The sequence below is a fragment of the Triturus cristatus genome, chromosome 1_1 (assembly GCF_964204655.1).
Source record: "Triturus cristatus chromosome 1_1, aTriCri1.1, whole genome shotgun sequence".
Taxonomy (NCBI): Eukaryota; Metazoa; Chordata; class Amphibia; order Caudata; family Salamandridae; genus Triturus; species Triturus cristatus.
This window is the reverse complement of record NC_140579.1, coordinates 54,179,580-54,191,521: the sequence shown is the minus strand read 5'-3', so window position 1 is coordinate 54,191,521 and position 11,942 is coordinate 54,179,580. Positions and strand designations below refer to the sequence as shown.

Genomic DNA, 11,942 nt, shown 5'->3' with positions numbered 1-11,942 from the left:
CAACAATCCGACCAGAGACACAAGGACTTGTCAGGCCAGAATCCCCAAAACCTAACTGCAGGGATGCAGTACAATTTAGGACAGCAAGTGTAACGAGCCTACACCTTCCCTGCCCAGTTCCCATAGGGGAAACCAGGGTCTGCCTAGATCTAGCCCCCGGGTGATCAGTCGCTGTACAGAAGTCTTGGATCGTATCTGGGAATCAGAACCTATTGCCTTTCTTTGTTTTTGTCTATAAATTAATTTCAGCTGGCTTATTAAACCTCCCTGTAAATAGGAAATATTGTATTTACAAAAGTAGCTGTTCTGACTGGACTTGGAGTTTATTAATTGTCAATGTGGGTGCTCCCAAAGAGTCAAACTCCTAAATATAGTAATGTGGTTATTCAACTGGAGTGCAACATAACCTTAGTCTCTTGGATACCTTGCTAAATGAATGAGCCACACTGATTTTCCTTAGTGACCAGTTATTGCAATAGGACAGAAGAACAAACCTCCAACATTTTTCGCAAACAGACTTGAGTCTAGTAATCCAAACTCACAGCATAGTTCTTTATTTTTCTTCAACAAGTACAGAAAACACACTTCCCTCAATTTATTTCTGTACAAAGAGAGTTAAAAGGCAAAAAACACCGGAAAGACCCAACCCAATCCCTATTTCCCTCTCCTTCCTCCCCACAGAAAGCTGTCTATGGTTCATGATGAAGAGTGTCTTCCCTGAAAAATAATCAGATTTTTGTCCTTAAAAAATCATGTAAACAATGGAATGTTTCACAGTTTCACCCCTTGTAGGAGTGTAACCATTACTCCCTCACTAACAGAGCAGCCAGGCAGTAAAGACTTGCACCTTCTTCCTTCAGACACTCACATCTTCTTCACCCGTTCCTCCAGCGCGTCCAGCTCACTAACTACCTCACCAGGCAAGTATTGGTTCACCTGTTCAGTCAGGTAGTGCCTGACCTCGCCTACCTCCTGCTCCCAGAATCCCTTGGGTAGGGAGAAGAGCTCATTTGTATCAATTGGGGGCAGCCCTTGCAAGTCCAGTGCTCCTTCTGCAGGCACATAACCAATGGGTGTAACCCGGGCACCAGGTTCGCCATCCACACGTCGGAAGATCCAGTCCAGGACTCGCGAGTTCTCCCCAAAGCCGGGCCACAGGAAGTTGTTTTCGGAGTCCTTTCTGAACCAGTTGACGTGGAAGATCTTGGGAAGGTGGACAGATGGACGGTTCTGCATGCTCAGCCAGTGTGATAAGTAGTGGCCAAAGTTGTATCCAAAGAATGGGCGCATGGCGAAGGGGTCATGCATGATGACTTTCCCTGGGAGACAAGAAAGAAGGGAAGACGGTAAACAGCTGTATATTTTGGGTAACGTTGCCAAGTCCTTATAGACACCATGTTGGGTCAGACTCACATAGTTCTTAGAGACCGTTTGAGTTGTGGCTCTCACAGACCCCAACTAGGAAAAAGCTCTCAAAGACACTACATCCGGTGTGTCTCTCCTAATGATAACATGGTGGCTTTGCTACCATATATCTCAAAAACACCATTCTGAGTGGGCCACTCCGAGACTCCTTAGGGGCGCTGTTACAAAGTTCTTAGACTTCATTGTTTAATAAACTGTTTTACTAGCTATTCATGTACCAATCAACAGGAGAACAAAATGCCAGGGGGCATGGAACAGTGACATCCCCCCATTTGCGAGTACCAAGCACATTAGTCCTATCTGTACGTAAAAGTGGATTGAAGTAGGTTATTAAGTAAAGAAGTCCAAAGCAATTGTAGCATTAAGTTGATTTATTGAGGGAAGTTATATTTAATAGCACCCCACCAGAAGCATGTTGGCATCAGCTCAGGCCTAGCCATTCTGAGCTCCTCCGTCTGATTGGTGGCATCTACTGCACACCAGGGTTCTACATCACCTCACAGACACCATAGACACAGAGAGCAGACATTAGATACACAGCATATAAAACTGGATATAACAAAGTGCAACATAGCAAGAACAATTACTACATTTATAAACACAATGGAGTGCATTAGTTGGAGGCATCTCGATATTGTTCGTTTCCCACCATTTGCTGTGCTTCTGTGGGTGGCTCTGAGCCTCATTTATTGTTTTTTCTAGCTTTCTGCACCTGTCTATCCCTGCTTAAGCAGGCTTAGAGCTTCCGCCTCCCTCCTGTGCCGATCAGTCTCCCTTTTAGCGTCTTTCAAGTCTAGGTCCCTAAAAGTAAGGCAACATCTGTTTAAATCCATTTAATCTAGACCGTTTAGTAGCACAAGGGGGGCTGGGGCTTGAGGACTGCTCGGTGCCCTAATATGCTGTCAGTAACTCCGGCACTGCATCCCAGAAGCCCCTAATGAAAGTCACCATTCGCTGACATTTCATACATGTTGGGCGGGGGGAGATGGGGTGGGAGGGGCGAGGGGGTTTGTTGCGAGAGAGTATCTACCAATATTCCAGAGTCTTATTCTTGTGAAGTATACATGGCGTGAATATTTAAATTGGATAAGCTTGTAGGCTGACGATATGGCTATTGGGCTAGTGGCCATCAGTGCAGTAAGCCGCTCCACTACATCCAAGGGACCAACGTAAGCCTCCTATGCCTCTATTAGTACTGAGAAGGTGCCTGGCGTATGCATCACCACTGCTTTAAACATTCACATTATCTTTTTATCTGCGAGTTTAGACATGGTGAGTTTCACCACTAATGGGTGGATTGGGGGAGCTCCTCAAGAATGGTTTGGTAGAGTGTCAGTGCATGGCGGAGCTGTAAGCAGCAGAAGAACTGGGGCTATAAAAGTCCAAACTCCTTCCTCACGGTTGTGAATGAATTTGTAGACTTACAATTGACCACAATCCCTATTATAAAGATGTCAAGTACACCCCAGCCCTGGAAACCCTCAACAGCTGCAACACTATGTTGGGAGTATCCCTGCACAGGGATGGGTTTCTCTTGTTAGCTTATTTGTCCACCCCAGGGCATGCAAGGTGTCTCTCCTTCTTACCAGTACTATCTTAGTGGCTGGTAGATCATCACTGCTGACACCCACCCCACCCAGCCCCCACAGATGTCATGTATAGGTGTTATTCCATTCATCACCCAAAGCTCGCTCAGAGTATTCCACGGTAACAAACATACAGTCAGTAATGACCGCTAAGTAAAACGCTTGGTAGTATGCCATAAAATCTGCCATGCCTGGATCCTCGTCAAAGACCGATTTACAATACCAGGTCAGTTCCAATCTGGCAGCTTGACTATTCCATAGACCCCCTGTTAAAAGAGAAGAGTTCGGGCCGGTTCGCCCAAGAATCAGGACATGCCAGAAAGGGCCCAGTAGTTTATACCCTACTGGCCCCATTGGGGGCAGAACTCCCCCACCCTGAAGTCTGGTGGTAACTGGAGGCGGGAGTTACCCGCAGTAAGCCCTGGCATCCTTATGAGCCTCCAACCCAGGAGACTACCCAGAAGTCTTTGTGTCCCCCTTTCCGGGGGACGACTGGAGAATTTGCCCCGAATCTTTCCCGGGAGCTGGCAGAAAGCACACTGATGCCAGGGATATTTCTTAAAGAAATAATGGGATGGGGGCTGTCTTGACATCATATACCCCGAACATTATTTGATCCCCCATGAGGACCAGAGCATTCCCATGGCAAGCAAAAGGAAATCTGCATTCTTTTAGGCGTAGTTTTGGCATATGGTTTTCACAATTGAGCTAAATCCCAATTTCCCGTCACTTGCCATGCTGAATGGCAGCACTATTCGGACTCTGGGTCAGCCAACAACCAGGAAACCGTTCTGAATTTAGACATTTCTGAAAACTAAACACCCAATGGAGTCCAGGTTGGCGTGACTTGCATGGCTCCCACTAAGTTTTCTTACTCAGAATGCCATGGAAACCCCAAACTTTGGGTAAAATCACCTATTTCCCTGACATTTCTTTGAGAGAAACTTCCGGAATATGTAGTGTTCCACAAGTTCCTATCACCATGCGTTTCCACACTTCTCCTGATAAAAATGGTACCCTCACTTCTCTAAGCAATCCTAACAGGAGCGGATCAAACCAGAGACCATGCACTTTGCATGGTCTCTAATTTGACCCATTCCTGTCACAGGTGCTAAATGTATCTGGTTGGCGGTTAAGCTCAGTGCTAGTCTCAGCCACAATGCAGCTATGGTATGCAAGGAAGACCTAGCCTGGATTCAGTCATATGAGGGCAAAAATGTGCTCCCATTTCAGATTATTAAAGTCTTGTCAAAGTCTATCTGAAGGACTGCTAGTACCAGGCCATGGTTATAGTGCTGTTAGTCGTGATATACATTGACTTTTGTGACATCACATATATTATAGCTTCAACATAAATGAAATTGTCGCAGCAGTTGACTGGACACTCAGGTTTACGCACTGTGGTTATGTCCACCTCAATGGAGTCTTGCGGTATCTCACCCAATTCCCTTGCAGCTGTGTGCGTGGTCAATAGATATGGTCCAGTATGCTGGAGTGTAACTTTACTAATTCTACGGAGAATCCATTAGTTCCCAGGGCTTTCTATGAGGACATTTGCCCAATAGCGCCAGTCACCTTTTTCCTCGGTAATGGGGTAGTCAATAGGGTCGCTCGTCATGTCAGTGAGGCTCTTCAGTTAAAGATCTGCTACGGAGGCCTCAGGGTAACACTATTTGAGAGCGCCCTCCCTGCTAGAACTCAGTGCTCCGGTTGCTGCTGGGTCTGTTACTCTCTGCCCTTCCGTATTTCAGGTGTATACGAAATGGTGTATATTTTCCTTTTTAGTCCCCAGTCCGTAGAATAAGTTTACAGTTTTATCATCTTGGTCGTAAAACTGGCTTTGGGCAATAACCACAGATTTTGGCCTCTTCTGTGAGAAGCTGTCGATACTGCAATTTGCCATTCTTAATCTCAAGCAGGAGCATCTCAGTGGCGTTGCTGTCTGTATAGTCCCTCCACGTTAAGGAGTACCAACTCTGCAGCACAGATTTCCTCCTGCTTGCCATGTTTTATTTTCAAGATGTAGTCTACAGCCCTGCCTCTCACTACGGATTAAAATGCTTTCCATAATATTGCTGGGGAATCAATGGAACCTTTGTTAAGTCAATGGAATTTCTCGGTTTCTTTTTGCAGGGCCATCCTAAGACTAGTGTTGCTAAGACTAGTGTTTTTTTAACCCCAAGCATTAAGTCGTTACATGTTGGTTTGCTGAGCCTTGCCTCCCCTCCCTCTAGTCCTTAGTCAATTGGGGTGTACTTTGAGAGCCCTGTGGCTAAAATGTCTACCTCGGTTACCATTCTCACATTCGATAAAAAAAATTAAAACAAATAGAACTTAGAAATGGATCTGTGCACTCTTGAAAAAAAGGCGTATTATTGGTTGTAGGCATGGCAGTGCTGCCATGCATAATGTAAGCTACATGCCGTCACAAAGCAGCTGCAACAAAGTCCTCCATTGGAGTCTAGTGTGCCATGTCTGTTATTAATGAGTTATATCACTCAATTGAAGTTTACCCCACTGTGATCTCTGCAGGAGGCTGTTGGATCAATGATCAGGCTCTACCTCAAAACAAGAACACCAACCATCTGAGAGAGTACGCCACTGGCTCTAGGAAGGCTTCGGGATGATTGCCCTTCACACCCTCTGCGAAGCCCACGCATTTTAGACTGATGTGGCAGGCTCGTCCCGCTGCATCCTCTACTTCATCTATTTAGAAGATACAGACTTGTTGGCTTGCACCTCCTTAACCACTTCAAGTTTGGATATTCAGTCCTGAGCTTCATTGACTCGATTCACCGTATTCTTCGATCCTGGTGGGGGAGCACCACAGCCATGCCCACTTCCCTAATATTGATCTATGGAGATGAGCATGAGAACTGGATCATCACCTAATGAATTCTGCAGAGACTGATGAGTCAAGGTGGCTTGCGCCTGCATTGTTGTGACACAGCCAAACCCGGGGTCCATCGGTGCTATGCCATCTAACTTCGCAAATGTATCCATTTGACCTTGCTTCAGGATGAGGCTGGGTTTATCTTTATTCAAACACTCAGAAAGGGGGTGGGAGAGGAATGTAATTGATCCACCATACATCCTGCCAGATACAATAACCAAACAACGCAGTGTAAATTCCCTTGGGGTGTAGTGCAGAAAATTGTGTTCTACCTAAATTCATGGAGGTCTTACGTTTAGATAACAAGGACCCTCACCCACTAAGAATGAGTGCTTCACCCTCTGGTCCTGCTCCTCGTTGAGCAAGTCCCAACAGGCTTCAAAGATGGAGCGCTTAGTGGATGGGTTGCCTAGGCGATATGTAGAAAGGGCTTGTAAGAGGTGACTGAGGATCACCTGGAGATAAACAGTAGTTTATTTATAACTTTTTTGCTACCTTCGCCAAGGTTAAAAAGTTGAGTCTGACAGGATGAAATAAAGTAGTCCTATGTTCTCCGTACTGGTCAATGAGTTTCTGCCTAGTGTTGCCTCTATAGGTCGGTAGCATTTGTTAGCTCAAAGGGAGTAATATGTAAGCCCCAATCAAAATCTTGTCCTTAATCTAGATGTGTGTAAAGTTTTGAAAAATAGAGAGAAAAAAGTGTACAAATGACAAACTACAGTGAGAAAGACAATAGAGAGCGTTTATACTAAACTGTTTGTTGCATCGCCTCTATAGACCCTAGTGGTCTGTAGTTCATGCATCATGAGGAGCAAGGGCCTGGTGAAATCCTAACAGTCAGACAATCGTTACAGGTTACACAGGCAAGTAACCCCTGAATTGCAGGCTCATGACCTCAGAAGGGTTTATCTTTAGCCATGGCATCTCAAGGGTTTGGCCTTTCACCATTCAATCCCACCACTTTGTAGAGCGACTGCATCTCTAAAACTGATTGTATGCCTACCATGCTGAAAATGCCCAACAGCCTCTTGTACGTCCCTCATCTAGAGACCTAGCTCATGTCCAGTAATGGATGTAACTACTATACAGCCCTTACACGTGTCAGGTTACGTAGAGGTCAAACACATACACACCCCATCTTAGGTTAACGCTGCTGATCTGCTTTTTTTTTTATTTTTTACACAATAATAGGCAGACCCTACTACTCACAGTGAAGCCATGATGGGCAAGGATCCTGCATCTCAGACCTCACTGGGTAAGGTCTCTGCCAAGCTACTTTCGGACCACAATGAGTGGGCTGGCATACCTCTAACCTTGAAAGGCACTTAACACTTGGCATCCACTTCTCAAAGGCCCCATGTTGGGTGACTCTCCCCATGCTTCTGCCAAACAAGTCGATGGAGGCATTCCCACAGCTGTCAAATGCAGATTGGGTTTGGCACAGGTCTTACCTTTATGTTCAGCTGCTGCCGTGGACTCTGATCGCATAGCGGCACCGACAAACACCCCGTGACGCCAGCTGAACGACTCGTACACCAAAGGCACTCCTAGAAGTGAAAGATGGCAGAGGTCACAACACCGTAAAGAAACTGATGGGGTTTTAAGGGGTAAGGCGGGAGGCCTGAGAGTTAGGCGGTGGCCTTTAAGTGGTACCTCACAGCAAACCTCGAAGCTACTGCTCCACAATAAAAATGCCACTGTCAGATATGCTGCGTTTAATAACTGGGCCACATTGAGTTTCAAGCATGTGCAGAACAAGATGAAGTCATCACAGACTGAAACTGATCATGGGACCTGCTGAATGTGTCCCAGATACCCAAATAGTGCCCCAGGTGTTTTCACTACTTAAGGCATTTCCAAAAGCAAGATTCAACAGGTCCTGAGGCTCCAGGGTGGACTTCCCCGAGATTCACAGGGATCATTTTAAGCAGCAAGGTAAGGGGACCCACAACATGACTTGGAATACAAATAATGGAAAGATTACTTCTGCAGTTTAGATGATGAGGTCATAACCTGATTCATGTGCGATGTGACATGGGAGACAGAGACAATGGAGGGAGGGCCATGTTAAATAAGTGGTGCGCCTCAAGATAACCAGCTCACCACAAATCCCATTTATAAAACCATAATTGGAAGATCGTGGGCAAAGATATGGGGGTGGGGCTTGCATGTGGGAAGTAAAGATCCACCCCACATGGGTATTCACTGAGGGGAAAAGCTACTGAAGTAAACAGCCATGTATTGAGAGTGAGAGCCAAGTGATGAGAGAGGCTATGAGCAGTAAATACCTGCCCCCATGGAGCTATGTATGGGTGAATGGCTGTGGATATTAAATAACCAGCCCTGCGGGCTAATAATTGTGGTGACTGTCTACAGGTAATAAATTCCCACTCCTCAGTAGTGGCTCCTGGTGGGAGTGCTGCGTGGCGGTGAGGCGGGACGGGGGAGGGGCAGGGTAGGGGGTAGTAAACCACGGAATACGGCCAAATTGAGGTAAGTACATAAATAGATAAAACTAATTACATTACGCACATTTGGCGTTGCGGCGTGCGCAATGTGATTTGTTTTATTTATTTATTAATGTACTTACCTCCGTTCGGCCGTATTCTATGGTTTTCTACCCCCTCCGCCCCGCCTCACCGCTCCGCAGCACTCCCACCAGGAGCCGCTACTACCACTCCTGGGTGGTAATAATGGAGCTGAAATGCTGTGGGCTGTGCATTCTAATCCCGAAGGATGTATAATGGTGATATAAATGATGGGAAAAGCAATAGGCAGAATATACCCTCTAAGATTTTAATAGACATTTAAAAAACGCCATGACCCCGCATTTTATTGAATAATAGTATGCACTGAAAAGAAACACTGGAGGTGAAAACTATCTTCTATAAACACCCCCTGAGGAAGATCGTAATGGAGGTGAAGACCTAGGAGCAGTAAATCCCAAGGCCTGGGGTATAAATGGAGGTGAAAGTTTCCAGGGGAGAGGAGTTGGCCTAACGGCTAGGGCGGTCGACCTCGAATCTGGGGAACTGGGTTCGAGTCTCGGCAATGACGCTGAACATCCTGTGATTCTGGGCGAATCACTTAATCTCCCTTTGCCTAACAAAAATGTAATGCAATTGGTGCTCATGTAGAGTGCTTTGATACCCGATTCGGGTCAAGTTCGGGCTATATAAAACTCTGTAAAATAAAAATTTTAAAAACAGGCAGTGAAGCCTCAGGCCCAGAGTACAAACGAGGAAAAAGGAAAAAAAAGGCTAAGATCAATAAAATTCCAAGCCTGGTGTTAGCAATGGTGGCTATATATTTCTCAACAACTTTCATGTATTTCGGGTTATCAGCAATGGTGAATGCCTATGGGCATCAAATACCCTCCATGCGTATATGAAGCAAGATGGGCAAAACCCTATGAAATGTACTATTTCACTGATAAAGATCACCCTACCTCCTCCACAAGCAGTGCTCCATCACCTTTCATCAGCATCTGATGGCATCACTAGCCCCCCTCTCTCATGTATACCACTAACTGGACTTACCTTTGGGTCTCCGGCCCCCAAAGATGATTGCTTCAATGGGCACTCCTTCTGGCGACTCCCAGGCTTCATCCATGATGGGGCATTGCCCTGCGGGAGCACAGAAACGGGAGTTTGGGTGGGCACATGGCTCCTTGTCACCTGGAAAACAGAAGGGAACAGATTGAGGGTTAATATAAATAAACAAAAATGTATTAAAAAAAAGGGGGGGGGGGGGGAGAAGAAGACATCAAGCATCCCTGAGACTATGTGACGATAACACTCCGCCCCCTCCACCTTGCAAGTAGAATGGTCTCCATGACCAACAAGCATTGGCATAGCCAATAGGTCTCGCATTTGGGACCTTATAAGTGTTTAGCCATGCAACAGTTGGTGTTGTTGCACCAAGGATATTGTGCTGCATAACTAAATACTTACAAAGGTCCCAAAAACGAGACCTATTGGCTATGCCAATGCGTGTTAATTTTTGAGATGTTGTGCGGTCCACGGTGTCTGCTAAAGTTTCATGTCGCCCAGGAGTGTGAAAGGTGGCTCGGTGACAGGGAGAGTGGATGAGGGCGTGTAACAAATGATCCTTTAGAGTGCAGCTTGGATCTGACAGTCCAAGGAACTCCCCCTGAAAGGAGCTCTTTTTTTTTTTTTTTTTTTTAGCAGAGTTTTATATAGCGCAAACTTGACCCAAATCCAATCAGGTATCAGAGTGCTTTACATAGCACCAGTTACGTTACATGAGGACACACATTAATTTTGGTTAGGCACAGGGAGATTAAGTGATTTGCCCAGAATCACAGGATGTTCAGCGTCGTTACCGAGGCTCGAACCCAGTTCCCCAGGTCCACACAGACTACATGCATTTACACAAATTTGCTTATTTAGGTCTTTCTCGGAAAAGGATCATGACGGACCTGCACACATAAACCGGCTGTTTTGCCATGGGTACTGCGCAAGCGCTGTGCCGGCGAAACCTGACAACACAGATGGATTGTGCAATAGGATCCTGTAATTTCCCTTTCTTAGAAGGGTTACTCGCAATCGGTGATTATCTGGCAAATGAGGTTCAGCGTTCCCTGAAGCACTAAACCTCGAACCGGACTGCTTTGATATGTTTTAGAGAAAACCCGGTAATTCTGGCTCCTTTGAAATGTTATTTCCAGGAAGTACGAAGCCCCCGCCAAGAGACCTTTATATGTATTGTGCGTGGAAAAAAGTATAAATCAGTCAAATCATAACAAAACTCCCTCTATAGCCATGCATCATTTCCTGGATAGATGTCATTCTCACGTTTTCATTTTGTTTGCATCACGGCCATTTTGCATATTTTGTCTCCTGCTACTTGTCTAACCTTTTATGCATTTAATTTTTTTAATGCTTGAATACTGGTTGCATTGTCCCCCCGGAGCTTTTGGTGTCAACACAACAAGTGTGGCACACCTGGGCATACACGTCATCAATTCAGTCATTGATTAAAAATTAAACATTAAAGTTCAGGTACTCTGACTCCCAGGATACCTGGTTGCAACGTAGAAGTGCAGATACGCTATCATTAAAAGTTTGCTAGTTAAAAATACGGAACTGTGACTTTCAAATTAAAAAGTGCAGCTACCTAATAACTGTCCATTTAAAGCATGGATTTTCTTGTTAAGGGGCGGACCTCCCTAGTTTAATGAGTCAAAGCCCATTTCGCTCTTGTTTTATTGAAGAAATGCAAATGTCTGTCTGCCTGCTAAATCGCTAAAACATTCACCCGGTCCGAAACGGAGAGGTCTGAATTGAATCATTCTAATATAAGGCGGATCTCATAATAAAGTTCCTGGTTTGGGAGCCGTGTGCTTACAGTACTCTACGTGCGCATGGTCTGCGGCGCGATGACTTGTGAAATGCCTTTGGTTTCTAGGTCATTTCTTTAATTAGAGACCAGTTCAAAGGATGCTCGACCTCTGTGGTTTGTGGCTAGGTGCGAGGTGTGTGAGCCTGAAGGCCACCCTCGAAGAAAGGCTGGCAGCAAGATGAGCAACAGGGCGAGAGGCTTGCAGAACTGAGCCTCACTGTACTGACTGTACAGTATTCTGAGAACCGCTGCTATGAGATCCCCGCCCCTGCACACCTACTGGCTGTACATCCATGAAAATGAATGCGTCCGTCTGTAATGCAACTGGTGCTCATGTAAAACGCTCTGATACCTTCAGTTCACGTTGGCGCTTAGTAAAATGACTTTAAAAAAAAAAGAAAGAACAGCAGGAGTGGGAGGAGATAGGAAGCACAAGCAGAGGGAAGGGTAAAGCAGCACGAAGGAGCCAGAGGGCATGGAGAGTGTAAGCCCAAAAAAACAAGCAGGAAGTGGGATAATGGTGAGCACTTTAGCGGCCGCTTTGATGTTCTCAGTGGCCGCGCGGCTCACTGAGAACATCAAAGCCGCCGCAAAAGTCAATCGGCAGGCTGACAAATGGTGAGCGCGCCCGGCGCACATGCACTGTATTTGGAGGCCTGAAAAGCACTTGTTTG

At 45.8% G+C, this 11,942-nt stretch overlaps 1 protein-coding gene across 1 annotated transcript in view; it reads right to left on the bottom strand.

Moving 5' to 3' along the window:
- Nucleotides 1-538: 538 nt before the first annotated feature.
- LOC146869367 (phosphoenolpyruvate carboxykinase [GTP], mitochondrial-like) overlaps nucleotides 539-11,942 on the bottom strand; it is a 92,005-nt gene continuing 80,601 nt past the window's right edge. Inside the window, exons 8-10 of the mRNA XM_085653069.1 lie at nucleotides 9,444-9,581; nucleotides 7,356-7,451; nucleotides 539-1,319 (exon numbers count right to left, since the gene is read on the bottom strand). Of these exons, the coding sequence (XP_085509195.1) occupies nucleotides 865-1,319; nucleotides 7,356-7,451; nucleotides 9,444-9,581 (689 nt within the window). The 3' untranslated portion in view covers nucleotides 539-864. The remainder of the gene's footprint in view (nucleotides 1,320-7,355; nucleotides 7,452-9,443; nucleotides 9,582-11,942) is intronic.